Here is an 18,784-nt window from a genome sequence, read left to right as displayed (position 1 = left end):
TAGAAAATCATTATAAATAAAACACATAATGTAGGTTAATGGACAAAGACAGTGATATAAACAAGTTGTAGACAGTTTATTCTATATGGAAAAATGCTTAATGTGAAACTTTGCGTGTTTCGTTTATTCTGGGCTCACATGCTTGCCTGTACATATTAGTTATGTATTTTAATAAAGTAGAGAAGCATGAGTTTGGCCTTTCTCATCTATGTCCATTATGCCACATTTTGCGGTATGTGAGGAAAATACTATATACATATTCCTTATATTAATGAACTGTACATTTAATTTGATATTTTAATAGCATCTTAATATATTAAGCCATGTTAAGTGTTTTTTTTTCTATGCTTAGCTAGAGACTTTATGCAAATGTTCATATTCTGGTGTTCTGGCCATGGATTTGCCGATCTTGTCTTTTCTTGCAGGACCCTGTACGTTATAGTACTAAATTAGTTTTAATAATTTAATCACCACCACAGCGTCTTGTCTCCATTAGCAACATGCACGATTTGTGTTGATTGCAAGTGATGTCACAGGTAGCGGAGAGTTCAAGTAGCAATTGCAAGTGACATTGTAATTTAGTTTCTTTTTTCTTGTCTTCACAACCTGGCTTTATAAAATGTTGGGAAATTCAAACGAAAAGTAAAAAAAAAATTAACAAAATAAAAAATAAAGACTGCAAGTGATGTCACTAGCGGAAGTGCAAATGTCTGAGTGTGCAAGTCTGAGAGTACAAGTGAAAGCCTGCAGCCAGACCCTCTTGAAACATTTTGGGGTCAACCCCCCATGATGTTACAACTGCAACACACCACTCATTCCACATTGTCACCAGTGACAAAGTGGGGTCATATTTGGACAGTCAGGGCAAGAGCAAAACCCTGTGCAGGTCAAGCCCACAGAAAGACACTGGCATTTGGTGGCATCGGTGCAGTTTCCATCTTTACAGTAGAGGTGGGTGAGGTCTCTAACTCCTTTAGGTGCTGGTGCCTTCTGGAACATCACAGATTAAATGCAGCCACCTTCTCTGAGCCTCCATCCTCTACCAACTGGGTTCCAGAGAAGAGGTTTGGCCAGGTGGCTGTGACGCCACACTACTGTTTGGTACACGGCTCTCAGCACATGTTGGCTGGAAGCCATCTTCTGTTGGGGGTAGATTTGCTGCTGACACCTCGGCTCATCCAGGTTGGTGCTAGGATGCCCATCTTGGTGCCTCTTCTTTGTCTTTCAAGATCTTTGATTGAGTGTTGGTGTAATATCTATCAAAAACTATAACGACACAGCTGTGACCTTCCTTTCCCATTAAAATTGCGATCTTTTTTCCAGGACACACTCACCCAGGTCATTGAACGTTTGAAAGGCTGAATCATTGAGCATTTGAAGAAGATCCATGCCATCAATGATACATGCTGATGGTTCTTTACACTTGGCAGCTGCTGTTGTCTTCTTTATGCTTCCATCATCAAAAAACAAAGAGGGTGGGACAAAATCATGTTTAATCTGAGATACGAGATTTTTATGACTTGGGAGCGGGGAGATACGAGGTTATGCACTCATTGATAAGAATGATACAGACACAGACGTCGCTGCTGCCAGCAGTGTTCATCAAAGTCTGCGGTCGTGTCGGGCCTTTTGACAAGAGATAAGGCTTTAAGGGGTAACTAAACCCCTGGTCAGAGCCTGACTCCACCCACTGGCAATATTTGAAAAATGCTGAAAAGTGGGCAGAGCACAGCGGAGATAGAGGGGACAAACCAAGGGCAGGGCTGAGCCGGTGGGGCATGAACCTGAGACCCTCAGTGAAAGATTAATTGACAGCTGCTGTTAGAGTCGCTAAAATGGAGAGTGACTCTAGTGACGCAAGTAGTTTTGCTACAGAGCGTTCATTTGAAGTAGAGGACTTTTCTCCCCCACCTTCACCTGAAGTGGAGGATGTCGAGGTGTCTGAGGACACAGGGCCAGGGCCTGAGCCATATCAATTCAAGCCACTGGCTCAAACTGCGGTCTTAACTCCCGGATTCTGATAGGCATCCGATGATGCTAGCGAAGCAGCCGTGCAAGAGAGAATGGGCCAGTCTCCGAGTAAGGCACTGCGTCGCTTTTCAGCGTGAGCTGTGTGGAGCATTACAGCTGTGTGGAGCATTACCGAAGCATTACAGCTATGGATTTTTAACAAAAACAAGCCTACTCAAATGTATCTAACCTAACGATTTTCATTCGTTATTGTAAGAAATGAAAAGAGTTATGCAAAGATAGTCTTACTTGGCGCCAGTAGACAGACCTTTTTTCTCCCATAAATAAAACCTGTTAGCCTACTTGGGGCATTTTACATGCACAGTGCCAACTTTGAGTCAGTAAAATAATAATAAAAACAATAATTTAATGCTGGTATCCAAAACATTTAATTCAATACAAGTAGAATTAGAAATTAGATACATTTTAAAACTTCAATGCACATGTATAATAAGCCTAGTAATAATAACCCTAGTACTATCGATCATAACATACTTCTACAGAGACTGGAAACTGGGTTGGGCTTTCTGGGATGGTACTCAAATGGTTCAGGTCATACTTAGAAGGGAGAGGCTATTATGTGAGTCTATTAGAGCATAAGTCTAAGTGGACGTCCATGACATGTGGAGTGCCACAAGGGTCAATTCTTGCACCGCTCTTGTTTAGCCTGTGTATGCTTCCACTAAGTCAAATAATGAGAAAGAACCAAATTGCCTATCACAGATATGCTGATGATACCCAGATTTACCTAGCCATATCTCCAAATTACTACAGCCCAATAGGAGGATCTTTGATGACATCTTTGAACGCATACGCGAGTGGTTGTGTGGCAACAAAACAAACAGTATGGCAGGCTGTAAAGACGCAACGAGCACTTTCAAGTGAGTTAAGGCCCGTTCACACCAAGCACGATAACTATAAAGATAACGATATTAGCGTCCACACCAGCGAACGATATTGTCTGTGTATTTGAAGCGGACGCGGCACGTCTGCTGCTTTAAATTCTCGAGCTCATTACAGCAGGATTGATTCTGATTGGTTGGCAATGTTTTATCGTTCATCAGGTGGAAAAATCGTTCTGAAAGTGATTCCAAACGATATCGTTTCTTTATCGTTATAGTTATGGTGTGGACTCTGCTATTCTTTAATATTGAGAACGATTTTTAGAACTATATCTTTATCGTTATCTTTATAGTTATCGTGCTTGGTGTGAACGGGCCTTTAGCGGGCAAAATCCTCAATATATAAGCACTTTAACATCTGAAGACCGGAGGAGGTTTGGAGAGAAGCTCAAAATTTGTATTGGTGACAAAATCGAAGCTATTCAAAGCCCATATGAGATCTGGGATGACAAAAAACGTTGGTCCGACTCGCCCGTGTCTTGGCCACGAATCTGCTGGGGAGACATTTATTCTTATTTAATAGAAACCCCTGGACCCTTTACTCATGAAAGATTAAAGGCTTTCAAAAGTCTGAAGGCCTATGATTATTTTGTTTCTTGAAAAGTTGGGCCAGTCTTTTCTGCCAAGCAGAAAGCAGTGATCGTGCTAAAAGCAGAGGTTAGACCTGGCCAAGCAGAGTCACAGCATGATTTGCATCTACCGTGGGTGTTCGACAAAGAGAACGGCGAAATAATCACTGCTCACTGCGACTGCAAATCCGGGTAAGTCTTCATTGATCAGTGTTCTTATTTACTGAAAATGTAGTGACTGTTGTACCAATTCAATTGTTTTCAGTGTGAGACTTTCAATGGCGTCTGTACTAATGGTGAAAAATTGTATATCACAGCTTACACATTTCTCCTTCTTTCAGATCCAGTCTTGGAGAAACATGCAGTCGTGTAGCAGCTTTAATGTTTAAAGTAGAAGCAGCTGTCAGGATAGGACTTACAAATGCTGCATGTACTAGTGAGGCTTGCAGCAAAGCACAGCTACAGAATGATGTGAGGAACATAGTCTGGGTGCTGTGGATTGCGGTTTGGGACACCTGAATCAGAAAGCGAAAACATATGACTCGGTTGATTTGACTCAGTATTATTTATTTTTATTCAATCTTCTATAAATACATAGTCACTAAGACTTACCATGAACAAAATGTGCCTCACAAACTCGTTCAGAAGCTGCAGGCTTTCTTCGGAACGTCCAGGTTCAATCGCCTAATTGCACGCAACCATTTCTTTCATTTTTCGCTATCCTTTTCGGAGGGAATTCGAAAAAACTTTTTATCAGGCCCCCAACTAACCGTACAATCGACCACACAGCAAGAGTGAACCATCCTCTTCTCTAAATCCTCCTCCAAACGTGCAAAACAATCAAATTACAGGTATCTAGCGGTGTTTCCTGCCACACGATTCCCATGATGCAACGTGACGAACATAAACAATGACTTCACAAAAAGATCCGCCTATTGACTCCCTCTGCCAATGCATTGATAAAATTAATAGTTGGATGTGCCAGAGCTTTCTTCAGCTAAACAAGGAAAAAACTGAAGTCATTGCATTTGGAAACAAACATGAAGTGTTCAAGGTGAATGCATACCTTGACTCTAGGGGTCAAACAACTAAAAATCATGTCAGGAATCTTGGTGTGATTCTGGAGACCGGTCTGAGTTTCAGTAGTCATGTCAAAGCAGTAGCTAAATCAGCATACTATCATCTCAAAAACATTGCAAGAATTAGAGGTTTTGTTTCCAGCCAAGACATGGAGAAACTTGTTCATGCCTTTATCACCAGCAGGGTGGACTATTGTAATGGGCTCCTCACTGGCCTTCCCAAAAAGACCATTAGACAGCTGCAGCTCATCGAGAACGCTTCTGCCAGGATTCTGACTAGAACCAGAAAATCTGAGCACATCACACCAGTCCTCAGGTCCTTACACTGGCTTCCAGTTAAATATAGGATTGATTTTAAAGTACTTTTACTCGTATATAAGTCACTAAATGGCCTAGGACTGAAATATATTGCAGATATGTTCACTGAATATAAACCTAACAGAGCACTCAGACCACTAGGATCAAGTCAGTTAGAAATACCAAGGGTTCACACAAAACAAGGGGAGTCCTCCTTTAGTTACTATGCTGCCTGCAGTTGGAATCAGCTTCCAGAAGAGATCAGATGTGCTAAAACACTAGTCACATTTAAATCTAGACTCAAAACTCATCTGTTTAGCTGTGCATTTATTAAATGAGCACTGTGCAATGTCCGAACTGATTGCACTATATTTTCACTTTTTTTATGTAAAATCATTTTCTAACTGTTTTTAAATTCATTTTAGTTAAGTAGTTTTTTTCATAATTTTAAAGTTTTAAAATTGCTTGTCTTTATTTTTATTATTTTTCTTCATGATTATTTTACTTTATTTTATGTAAAGCACTTTGAATTACCATTGTGTATGAAATGTGCTATATAAATAAACTTGCCTTGCCTTGCCTAGTAATAAGTAGACATTTAAAATACATCAATAACTGATATCATAGTTTAAAATAGATAAAATCTGAGTTAAGGCTTGCTTTATGTGTTGCTCGATGAGGATTTCTCAATCGTTGCGACTTTAAATCCTGAGGACACAAAATGCCGTGGAACCTCCTGCCGTGGAGTGAAGAAGAGGTGGCGTTACGAGGATTCTCAGACAGCTGAAGTGTCCAATGGAGTTAAGAGATTTGCTCTCAATCTATTTTCAACACTTTAGATTGTTTACCATGTGGGGTTTGACCAATAGCATTGAATTGTGAAAAAATATGAAATAGACAAAATTTGGACATGCGAGGATTCTGCCTGTCAGTGACGATATTTTAATAAAGGTGTTCCATTCCAATGTTAACCTGATTCAATTGGATCTGTGGTTCATATGAATTGTATAGTATACTGTGCCTTATGAAATGTATTATTAGTAAATGTATCATAAATATAGATCAGCACTTACCTAATGTAAGTTACTTTGCAGTAACCATGAATTTGTCAACATTCTTCTCACCACTGATAATGTGATTTGGACTTGAGGCTATTTTGTCCAGTGTTCTTTCATTTTGGCCACCTCATACATTGAGTGACAGAACACTTCTCTTTTATTATATATTTACATATTAATAATTTAAGTTGTGTTGTGTGAAGTTAAGTTATAGTTTTATTAAAAAGTTCAAACTCCTGGTCTCCTGTTTGTGCTATGGTAAGGTGTTATCTTTCGATTTCCATATAGTACAAGGTGCCATATTAAATATTTTTTGATGTCTCTTATATTTGAATTTCTCAACATTCTTCTCACCACTGATAATGAATGAGTTTGGACTCAATTATGTCAGTGTTCCATTTTCATTCATTTTGGACACATCATACATTGAGTGACAGAACACTTCTCTTTATCATATATTTACATATTTGGTATTGCTGGATTCAGCACAACCCCACCTTTCCAACAAGCCATCATATGTGTTTCTATGATAATGCCAGGCAAAGCAAGCACAAAGTAAATGAAAACATTCTGCATAGATATTAAATTTGTGCATGTCCGCTTATTTTAGATATGTGTTTACATGTGTCTATTTATTCCATACATCAAGATATTCACATCCAGTCTTTTCTAGTAGTTAAATCAACTTCCTGACTACAAACATGTCAAGTTTCAAAGCTCTCAGAGCTTGTGTGATTGATCTGCATTAGTTTATATGCCTTAACTCCCATACGGACAGGCTATATTTTAGTCCTTTATTGGTTTTGTGGTGTATAACAATATCTGTTAATTTAACAATCTTAGCAGTAAAATATTTTTAGCCAAGAATCCATTTCATATATGGGAGACCTTAGAGATGAGGAAAAACATTGTTGGGTTTAGTTCTACGTCCGGTAGGGGTATCTCGAAAACTAAAGCACTTTTTGACCATTTGTCACTAGCCTATAATAGCTACAGACCGGCCGGAAGTTTTGAACTGTAGCAGTGTCCACTTTCCTGCTGAGTTTAGCTCCAACCCTGATAAACACACCTGAACAAGCTAATCAAGATCCTCGTCTGGTCTGGGTTGGAGTTAAAAACTGCACGAAAGTATCTTGCGGGGCCAAAGTGAAGAACTTCTAACATTACACCTGTTAACATAGGCCTGGGAAAAATACTCACCGCAAAATGAGTAGGCCTATGTGTGAAACTGCGACACACTTTCACATAATCATTCACCTCCGTCTTCCACCCGGTTCACTTTTATTTGAATCGGCGCCGTTTATTTGAACAACGAGCGCGCGCTTAATTGAAATGAACGTTAAAATTCACACTTCTGACTGGAAGCTCGTCTACTTATAACACAGCTATCTTATTGTAGTTAACAATTCCGTTAACATTAACAAGGAAATAAAGGGAGACTATATCTTAATTAATTTAAAAACCGGAGCAAAATTAATTTAACAGGGCTTGAACCGACGGCTGACGAAGCCCGTCAGTGCTTCACACCAGTGTTTTTGAGGTAAATTTTGCTTCTAGTATCAGTGTTCAACACAAGGGCTACTCTAACAAATATAAATATTAACTGTAATACAAAATATTTCGGTAAAATCATTTCAAAAATGTAAAAACTTAACTTACCTTAGTGTATGAACGAGCAGAAATGGCGGACTCCTCAGTTTGAAAAATTAACTGTCACTTGTCTCGACTCCTCTCGAGATTCATCTTCGCCAATCCACCAATAGGAATTCAAGGATGACGCAACGCATACCGGGGAGGGGGAGGGGGTCTTTTTATGATTATTTGTTTTTAATGTTCCCTTCGTACATATCACAATATGGTATACAAAATAAAGACAACTCCTGGTTAGTTTATGTTTTTCTTCACAAATTTATTTCTTAAAAAAGGTAAACTATAATGTAAAGTAATATAAGTTTCATGCTAATGTACAGCTCAAATCATACACTGACTAGATATTAATATTTTTGAATAGCTACAGCAGTCATTCTCATGGGTCTTGACTCAAAAAGCTTTGTGAATGTGTTGAGTAAGGCCTATAATTATAGTGTAATCTTTAGTTTAAACTTCAGTCATAAAACATGAATTATAGAACCATTTTAATAAAAAAAAGGTTCTTTGCATGCAAGGGTTCTACATAGAACCATTTTTTTGGTAAAAGGTTCTATTGGCCAAGTACGGAACCCCAGGGTTCTATATAGAACCTTGAGGAACCCTTTTTTTTAAGAGTGTATGCTCAACTAAGTGAAATAATGAGCATATTTCCACTTTGAAAAACTCCAGTTGCTCTCGCATTGACTGACACACATACTTGAATAAATGGAAATATGCCCACCATGCGTCTTCGTGTTTACAGTGGTTGACATCCACCAATCATACAATGCGTCGCTGCTGCAAACAGGTTAGGCTGCACTTCAGTCAAAATTAATTAATAAAAAAAAAGTAACGGACAATGCACCACATGGCAAGGTAACGGAGTTAATTTATTTAAAAAGTAATGCGTTACAGTATTAGTTACTGTCAAATGGAACTGCGTTACAGTAAAGCGTAACTAATAACGCGTTACTGCCCAACACTGTCCATATGTTTCCATCTCAGACAGAGAGAAAAACAAAAAACCTTTTATGTATCACAACATGATTTTTATATCACACAACTTCAACTTTATTTCTAAATAATTCCTTTTAATTTTATATCTTATAAAATTACTTGTTATGATAACCTTAAATTTTTACTCTGAAATTATATAAAATAATAATGGAACAGTGTTTTGGCCAGTCCATTTAACTCCTTCATATTTGGCTGTTTTGAGCATCATGTTGAATATAACAGAATATTGGTCTTATATCAGCTCTGTAGATGTAAGCATCGCCCATGGAAAACATCTGTGGCTGCAAGGTTAATTACTTGGTAGTTGTCATTTGCATCCCCCAGCAGTCCTCCAAAGGTGATTGCATTGGTGATGCAGCCCAGGTAAACGAAGAGTACCGCAGAGATGGACTGGATGTGGAAGCCCTCATAGAAGTCACTGAGAAACCAGGGCACTTTACGCTTAATGTTCAGACACAGTCCTCCACAAAATCTACACAAATAGAAAGAGTATTAGACATTGTGTCAACTCTGTAACTAGAAGTTGAGCAGGTCTGGTGGATGCTACCGGCCAGTGAATTTCAGCTCCTCTCCTAGTTCATGAGGAGCTGGAAGGTCCTCTTCTTCTGCAGACGCTGCACCTCCAAATTCCCATTCGGCTGCTCCAGCTCATTCAGAGAGAAAACAGACTTCCTGCACGAGAAAAAAAACTAAATAAAAAACAGAAATAATTTGTGCTATGTGCTACATCATTTGAAAGGCAATATTCAATATGACTGAATCAATACCAATACCTCATCTCTGCGGAAGGCAGTTTCTTCGGGGGTTCGATGCGGATCTTGGGGTCCCATTCTCCAGGAGGAAGAACGATCACCTCATCCAAAAACTCATCAATCCCAGCAATCAAGTCCTCACGATCTCTGGCTTTATAGGCCACGTCACTGAACAGCTAAATATGGTGACAGATACAGAGAGATTTGTAAAATCTGTGATGATACTTAATTTCAAGATTCAGAACTGGTAAGATTTTCTCTGACATCGTCAACCATGAGTGTAGCCATGGCGCGACCGATCTCATTGTAGGATTTGGTTTTGCCATCAGGACTGAGCAGCTCATTCAGAGAGAAAACAGACTTCCTGCACGAGAAAAAAAACTAAATAAAAAACAGAAATAATTTGTGCTATGTGCTACATCATTTGAAAGGCAATATTCAATATGACTGAATCAATACCAATACCTCATCTCTGCGGAAGGCAGTTTCTTCGGGGGTTCGATGCGGATCTTGGGGTCCCATTCTCCAGGAGGAAGAACGATCACCTCATCCAAAAACTCATCAATCCCAGCAATCAAGTCCTCACGATCTCTGGCTTTATAGGCCACGTCACTGAACAGCTAAATATGGTGACAGATACAGAGAGATTTGTAAAATCTGTGATGATACTTAATTTCAAGATTCAGAACTGGTAAGATTTTCTCTGACATCGTCAACCATGAGTGTAGCCATGGCGCGACCGATCTCATTGTAGGATTTGGTTTTGCCATCAGGACTGAGCAGCACAAAGAGAAACCTGGAAGACCCACATAGTCTTTGATTAAAACTTAAATGCAAATGCACATTTAAAATGTATTCTTTCTTTTTCTGTAAAATTAATCAAAGATATTAATAAAAAATGGCTACTTAGAGTCAGTACAATGTCTAAAGTGGACTATCGAAATAAAGGGTAACCATTATTATTATTTTTTTTCATGTAGAATATAACTTCTTGTGCAATCAAAATTTGCTGTGAATGAATTAATCGAACAAGTGTTATATATGCTTGTGTTTTTTCCTGTAGTGTCTTGCCTTAATAATAGATTGTGAACAGGTTTTACACTGGAGCTTCTGTAAATTGACTTTAGACTATAGTGTCAATGAATTTGATTAAAGCCCTACAGGTCTGCTGATGTTAGATGTTGATTCTGGCATCGTGCATCAGATTAGAATAAGCCACTGTCACATGGTTATTCTAAATTAATCTACCAAACAAATTATTCTGAAATGTTTTGGGATATCAGCCTGCTTTACGAAGAGATTTATGCATATTTCAGCTAAGATATTTGTCTTCGAAGGAAGATTGTTAAGATAGCCTACTTATCTTTAAACAATAATGTTGATTTGAATCTGACTTCATATGTCACGTTATCGGCTGATGCATGAATCAAGCTGAATTCAGAGCATTCTCAGATCTGAAAGCTCTGGCTTTTGAGATCAGATTCTCGTTTTGATGAGATACATGAATGATGATAGGATAGTTGAAGGCGTCGGGATCCGTACATCTTAATGTCATATTCAGGTTTAATTTCAAGCCGGTCAGCACAGGGTCAGTTTAGCCTGAGCCTCAGGCAAAACATAACACCCAGACTTATACTGTACGTCATACAGTCTAATAGGCTTCTGTTTAAAATCCAGAGAATCAAATCCGTTTGCTCAGTTAGGAGGTGTTCAGCTACAGGCTACTATTATTGACCTCTTTTGTATGAACAGTTTTTATTTGCTTACTTTTCCATGCTTAATTGCTTGCAATGTTTCTTGTTGGATGAAAGCATCTGCAGTTTATTTTCAAAGTTATATGGTTTTGCCATTGCAGTTTATACAACAGGTGAAAAACCTTTAATTTGTACAGTAAATATGAAATTCTAAATATGTATAAAACTATAATAATATCTTAATTAAACTAAAATAGCACTGCAGCCTTGATGAGCATAACAGACTTCATTCAAAAACACCAAAATATCTTACCAACCCAAAACTGTAGAATGGTAGTTTACATAGATAACAAGGTCTCTTTTGAGTAAGCATGTATGTAGAAATGCCCTAGCGACCACACAGAACAGCCTAGCAACTGAATAGCAAGAGGTTAAGAAACATCCACATCAACCTAACCTTCTGACATCAAGTTTCTAAATTGAAAAATCTATTTTTTTATTCATAGTATAGTAAAGAGAATACATGAGATGATGTGGAAAATGAAGGAGAGGTCGAATCAGGAACAATTGCAAGCAAGACTCAAACTTCCCTAACTGTGAACTTACTTCTGATGCTTGTTTTGTTTAGTTGCATTGCTCACATATTATATATATATGCTACTTATGCTACTTAAGTGTGTGTGTGTGTGTGTGTGTGGGTGTGACAGTGTCTCCTGCTGCAGAGAGACTACTCCACATCCTCAGAGAGGAAGATGAGCCCACACCCACCCTCTTCACTGAGATGGACACATCGCAGCACGAGGGTGGAGAGATGGAGTAGAAAGATTCAGTCAGCTGAGACACACACAAACACACACACACACACACACACTGACGCTCTTGTGACATTATTTAACCCTCTGGAGTCTAATGGTATTTTTTGGGGCCTGGAGAAGTTTTATGAACTTCTTTTTCTTAAGTTTCTACTTTGCTCTTTTGCCTGTCCTGCCATCTTGATCATGTCACATGTTCTCTGTGTCTGATCTCGGGTCTGCATCAGACCGCACTCCAAGCCCAAATCCTCGCTCTGGGTCTAGTTTCCATCGCTCCACTGAGGACCTGTGAGCTTGTGAGAGCGGTGACCTCAGCAAACTGCGTGAGTCTGGCCTTCTGTGTCTTCCCCCTTCCATAGATTTATCTAATTTTTTATTTTTTTTGTGCAGTAACTTTAAAAAAAACATGATTGCATAAAAATCCCTTTCTTAGCAAAATATGGACTTTTCCAAAACTTCTCAAGCACACGTGACATTTAGGAGTAAAATGTGCCACATTCATTTTATAATCATAAAATTATCATCTGAATATGATAATGAATATGACAGTGATTTGTGATTAATTTGTTGTTATATTTAGCTTTGCCTTTGACAGTGAAATCGCATCAACCAGAAATTACATCCATAAACTATTTTAATTTTGAATTATATTTTATTTTTTATAGTTTCCATTTTTATTTTCATTTTAGTTTTAAGTCATACTAATTGGCTAATGTGCTTTTTAGTATCTTTGAAGTATTTCTATTTTTCATTTCCATCTTAGTTTTATTAATTTTAGTACTTCAGATTTAAGTTATTTTAAGCTATTTTAGTTTTAAGCATTTGTTTTTATCATCTACTTTATATTTTGTTGTTTTTATGCCTCTATTTCTATTGATTTACTTGTGTTAGTTTTAGTTAACAATAACAAAACTGATTAAACTGTTAATCAGTTATTCATCTGTGCTTTTCAGATCTTTCTCAGTGCTGCAGCATGTAGTGAACCGTGGATGCCATACCAAATCATTCGACACCATATTGAGAATTGTGGCATACCTAAATTAATCTAATTTATATAAGATGTTCCTTTTCTAAAAACATGATATGTTATGATTTATGGAGTGATAAAAAAGGAATCCAAAAATTCCTTAAAGCAAAAAATCTCAACAAAAAAACTTGAACCAAACTTTACCCAAGGTTCAGATTTCTGTTCTAGATAATAGGTAAATTCATGCATATTTAATTACATAATGCATAATTTTCATATTTAAATTTATCATTTCAGAAAACTTGTAATACAGAAGAAATGTATTAATACACCGTGATTATTCAGCTGGGGATGCATGGGGATATCTATCAACATTTTGAAGGCTTTGCATATTTTTATTTTAGCTTAATTAAAGCAAGAAAAGCACTTTACAGATTATATCACATCGACACATCTAATTAGTGCTCATGAGTTATTTGTTTTTGATAGTTATGGCTGGCAGTGTTTTTAATTCCTCCAGCATTCTCTTGGGATACGTCTCAGCGTCTCAGCATCAGTGACCGTAAGAGGACCTGAAAGAACCCCGCGCGGTGTGGCACCTGGACCTTCAGCTTCATTAGATCAATGTCTCTGTCACTGGTGTGAAAGGAAAACCCAATTACACACACACACACACACACACACACACACACACAGCTCTCTTATGTCACAGAATCGATCGATTCCTACATTCAGAAGCAGCAGTCTGGCACAGTGCTCACAACCACTCAAACTAAAACTATTAAAAACACTTTTGATAACTGAAATAAGGCTGAAGTTAAATAAAATATGACTATTAGATAAAAGAAACAATTTAACTAAACAAAAATTAGAAAAAATACGAAAATGAAAGCAAATTCGACTTAATTCAAAATGGTAATAGTCAAACCAAGTGGCATCACCAAGTCTCGTTAATACTGAACATTACCTAATGTTTTATCACTTAAAATTCATTTAAAACTTCTCTTTGTAAAATGTTTTGCTAGAAAAGGATGATTGCGCAAGTGAGATCTTTGATCAAAAAAACTAAATTAATGAAATAAACAGATATTTAATAAATACATGAGTTATTATTAAAACAACAACAACAACAACAAAAACAAGATAAATAAAAAAAAAAATTGTATATTTAAAAGTACCCAAAAATCTTTTGGGGCCACTGCAAATGATTTGACAATAAATAGATTTTGAAATAGATTTAAAATAGGTTAAAAAATATATAAAAAAGGTCTGTCATAAAATTACTTTTTATGTAGCAATTTGCTGTTTGTTTAATGTTTCAAGTAAATTTTTAAACAAGGAGCACAGCTGAGAGTGTAAATTATCCACGAGATGGCACCACAAACACACCTGACTGCAATTCCAGTTTTTCTTCAGATCATAATATCACAGACAGATGATCATGTATCGTGATATTGTTTTCTGGTCGTGTTCTCTGTTGTTTTTGTAGTAAACTGATGTGAGGCTGTGTAGAAAACATCACACTTCAGCTCTGAAATGTAGGCTAAAAAAAATATTTCATTTAAAAATATGTTGCATTTCTCATGTGTAAATGACTTTGAATAAAAACATCGGTTAAAAGGGCCTAAAATGCAAATATAATGATCAACATAATGCTTCATTTCATTACAACAACAGCAAAAAATCCATATACTAATGAATATTTCATATGATGAAAGGAGTTTAATGAATGAATATTACTAATGAACCACAAGCAAACTCTAGAGCATATGTTCCCTATAATATAAACTTGACATATGATCGACATCCTAATGCTGGAGATATTTACATATAAATAACTAGATTTAAAATGATCTAAAGTGTGATGCTTCCTCAGCTAACAAAATATGCTCCACGAATGTTTTGCTAACATCACCATTAAGTTTTAAATGTGTTATTTCTGAATGTTTTCTCTGTTGTCACTTTAGCAAAATAAATCACTGTTGTTCAAGTATGAGGGATAGTAATAGTGATGTATGATAATCTTCAATGGTTCTTCGCATAATTAAGATGGAGATTGAAGCAGACATGCTCGGTGAAGATGGAAGGCTTGTGTTCTTGCTGTGCTGTACACAAACTTTTCACTCTGACGGATCATAATAAATTAAAAACTTGTAAGCCTGAGATGTCCTTGCGGATAAGCAGAGGATAAGACTTCTCATCCAAATGGATGTGGGCTAGTTCTACGCTTCTTCAGAGAAGGAAGTCTCCATAAAATCCTCTCACTTGAGACATAATAATCAGGGATTTAGAGGTGAACTTAAGCCAGAGTCAGATGCACCGCATGATGAGTACGGGATAATGAGCGTTTGGCTCTTTCAATGGCGTCTGTGAACACACTAGAGATACTTCGGGGGGATTTTTATTCTGTCAACACACATGCATGCTCACAACTCTGCTGTCTGCAGGTCAAACTGAGGAGATGGATGGCATACTTATCATTTTCACCAGCAAGCCAAGGGTAGGTTGAAAAGTTGTTGTGAAATCTTGTTGGCACATTAAATCAGCCATCTCTATGTCTCTGGACCTCTAATTTGATCCACGATCAGTGAACTGAAAGAAAGCAGGATCTGTTTAGGAGGTTCTGTAATGAACCCTCGATGGAAGTGCAACATCTATGGGGTCCAAAAGTTTGAGAGCACTAATCAAAATGCATCTTTTTTACATATTTGCATTGAAATTTAATACAATTATGTTTTCATTAGAAATTATATTTGAGAATGTTCCAAAGAGCACGTATACAAAAAGCAACATGATTAATGTCACTAATTTACTTTTGACCTTCAAATACTACAGTGCAATTGAAAAGTAGTCTGAATATTATTATAATTTCAAATAATTATTTTCTATTTAAATATATTTTAAAATGTAATTTATTTCTGTGCTGCGCAGCTGAGTTTTCAGCATCATTCCTCCAGTCTTCAGAGTCACATGATCTTCAGAAATCATTCTAATACGCAGATTTGCCACTCAAGAAACATTTATGTCTATGAAGAATCACAAGGGTACTGGGTTACTCCGCCGCGGTATCCCCGAAGCAATCTAAAATAGTCCGAATATAAACACTTATTATAGGTGCACCCTAGTGATTCAGGACAAGCTAAAAACGCGGTTTGGAAAATGGATTCATGGTGTACTCGCTTATTATATACATTTTGTAAATCTTGAACACAAACAAAGTTACGGATCGCAGCTCTGACTGGTTGTTTCTTACCTGGAGCGGATGTATTTCTGCAAATGGCAATAGGACACTGGGAGGAGCCAGAGGAGCTTGATTTTTTCACAGATTATCTGTCTCATATTCTACTGTCAGGACATAATGACAGGTTTAACAAATACATTTTTACAAATGTTACCTACTTCAGCTTTAATATTTTGGTGGAAACTGTGATTCATTTTCTCAAGATTCTATGATTAATAGAAAGTTCAAAAGAACAGTATTGTTTTTGGAAAAAAAAAAATCATTTGTAAATTATAAACATTTTCATTTCATTTCACAAGTCCTTGCTGAACAAAAGTATTCAATTCATACTAGCCAATATTTTAAATGCTAGTGTATCTCTTCTTTCTTTGACATCACACAATTTATTTGCTTTAAACTTTTCAAAATCCTAAAACCAGATTGTTGAGTTCCAGATTTTCAATGTGGCTTCATTAAAAGAACAAGGGAACATTCATAGAAATGATTCAGATCCCCTAAAAGTGTCAAGAAACAGTGCAATATATTTGCTTTTGTGTAAAATTAAAAGAATTAAACATTTCATAAATGATAATCATACTTTTGAAGCCTATCAAAAAGTCATTTTAGTTCCGTTTTGCTCCTCTTTCCACATTTCTAGAAATGATTGCTGAAATGAATAAGTCAACAAAACCATGGCTGACTGAACACCATAATTACCAGAGTCTAATTTACATCTCGTTCATCATAAAAGTTCCCTGCTTCTCCTCCTAGCAAGTGTTGAGAGCTGCTTGTACACTGCACTTACTCATTAACGTTTAATTAGGAATCAAATGACAACTTGTTGCTGTTAATGATTTCCTGGCAAATCTCTGATTGTCAGCTGTTTAGCGGGCAATTATGAAGACGCTATTAAAATACTTTTGCTTAGACCATGGCACAATAAATAAATAAAACACACTATATGTTTCTGAAACTAAGGTAAAGAAACCCCAGAGAACAGCCTATCACTGATCTCTTTTTTATATTATTTATTGTGTGTGCACTGTTTATGGGAAGAATGCTGGTAATTGTTTTGGTTTGTTCACTCACCAAAAACAGAGATGATTGCATTGCTCCACTCTCCAAGAGATCACGCTTCAAATCCAATTGAATTTGTGTGAACCCTCATATGGAGCATGTACATCCAATTTCTGAATGAAATTGGAATTGACATTTCATTTCTGAAGATCACGTGTGCATGGCATCCTTTTAAACGCTCACCTGGTCCTGCTGTGTCACACGTCGCCCTCGCTTGTCATGGGCTCATCAGAGATCATCCTAAAAATGAATGAATAAATCATTTTGCTAAATAAATCCAGCAGCTGAGCTCTTGACATGGCCATTCATGTGATTGAAATTTATGATGTTCGGATCCTTTCTTTCTCGACCCAAACAAGATTTGTATGCATGTATATTAGGTATTGTTTTTATGAAACTCACCGTCTTTGATCAAGCATCTCTTTTTCTCTCTCTCCATTACTGTCACCTGATGGTTCCTTGTCACTTTTGCCCTTGGCTTGCTTGGTTGGGGTTTAAAAGATAATTAATATTTAGTCGTTTTGATTTGAAAGCAGTGACACCATCAGATAAAAACAAATTCTTGAACATGTCAATATTGTCTTCTGCTTTATAGCGTGAATTCACTTTGTTCATAATTGATCAATTTGGCAACATCAACTGCAAATGAATCGACACTGAACTGACTCAGAGTTAAATAATGATAGCATGGTCTTTTTAGATCTTCCTTAAAGAAGAATATAGATTTGTATCATTTGTGAATATCATTGATTCTGTTATTTTCTTGTTTAATACAGTGAAGCAGCTTTGAAACAGTAAAGCACCATAAAATTAAAGGTGACTTGACTTGATATTTCTGTGGTAAGTTCCGTGAAGTAGATCTGTAGAGAAAATACAAGACAGATTTTTATTATAAAATATGATTAATTAATAGCATTTAATTCAATTTCATGCAATAAGTTTTTACACATGGAACAAGACTTATGACTGAATTTTAAGAGGAAAATGAATGCATTCTACAGTTTAATGATACAGGATGGTATGGACTTTATTGATTATCATTCTCTCTCTGAAGGACAACAATTCCTCAACATGCATCGCTTTTCTATTCGTTGCGTGCCTTCGAGGAAATTCTACCATGTGAATGAGTTTTCTCCAAAGCAGCCTCTCTGAAACTCAATTACCCTTCATTTACTTCAGGGCCAAGCAGTTTCCAGGCCAAAATATTTATGTATTCTTGTAGATTCAGGTTTTAATTCTAAGACTACAGCATTATCAAAAAACACTGTATACTGCAAGAAGAAGTGTCTCACGTTTGGTGATTAAGATACTTCTCATCCTCTTCCATCATTCTAGTGGATTACATTCTAGCGAGCAGCAGGTGACGTGTGAAATTGAATTTCCATTTCCCTGCTGTCAATTCCGATCGCTCACATTCGGCTGGACACTTGCCGCCACCAGGGAGGGACTGGACAGGTGCACAGAGTGGGACCGAAACAAAACAAATCAATGGCTAAAACCTCGCTGTTGATCTGGTCAAGATCATTCACCCAGTCATAACACCATCTGACCATTTCAAAAGATCCCTGAACGCTTCTGACAGCACGGCATATGTTCTTGTTTTGATCCGATAACAGAACTGTAAAGCATCATCCTGGGTGCCACCAACAACAGTCCCAGTGTAATATAACTATTTGTGTCATAGACAACATTGGTTTCACT

At 37.0% G+C, this 18,784-nt stretch overlaps 2 protein-coding genes across 2 annotated transcripts in view; both read right to left on the bottom strand.

Moving 5' to 3' along the window:
- Nucleotides 1-8,468: 8,468 nt before the first annotated feature.
- LOC113054672 (electrogenic sodium bicarbonate cotransporter 4-like) lies at nt 8,469-10,107 on the bottom strand. The gene is made up of 5 exons (XM_026220368.1): nt 9,779-10,107; nt 9,578-9,677; nt 9,335-9,489; nt 9,109-9,233; nt 8,469-9,033 (listed from the first exon to the last, which is right to left on the bottom strand). Exons 1-4 carry the CDS (start codon nt 9,781-9,783, stop codon nt 9,134-9,136), a joined length of 360 nt encoding a protein of 119 aa, XP_026076153.1. The 5' UTR covers nt 9,784-10,107; the 3' UTR covers nt 8,469-9,033; nt 9,109-9,133.
- An 8,297-nt stretch (nt 10,108-18,404) lies between these two features.
- The window catches only part of LOC113054637 (scavenger receptor class B member 1-like), a 30,670-nt gene continuing 30,290 nt past the window's right edge, over nt 18,405-18,784 (bottom strand). The window contains exon 14 of the transcript XR_003277410.1: nt 18,405-18,530. The gene's annotated coding sequence lies outside the window, so the exon portion shown is untranslated. The remainder of the gene's footprint in view (nt 18,531-18,784) is intronic.

The sequence above is a fragment of the Carassius auratus genome, chromosome 35 (genome assembly GCF_003368295.1).
Source record: "Carassius auratus strain Wakin chromosome 35, ASM336829v1, whole genome shotgun sequence".
Taxonomy (NCBI): domain Eukaryota; kingdom Metazoa; phylum Chordata; class Actinopteri; order Cypriniformes; family Cyprinidae; genus Carassius; species Carassius auratus.
This window is presented reverse-complemented; position numbering and strand designations above follow the sequence as displayed.

Bases quoted from the DNA above. Each gene is read 5' to 3' on its own strand.
- LOC113054672 (XM_026220368.1), bottom strand. The intron at 9,490-9,577 runs GTCAGAGAAAAT...CACCATATTTAG, and splicing joins CTACACTCATGGTTGACGAT to CTGTTCAGTGACGTGGCCTA. The intron at 9,234-9,334 runs GTATTGGTATTG...TTTCTCGTGCAG, and splicing joins CTGCCTTCCGCAGAGATGAG to GAAGTCTGTTTTCTCTCTGA.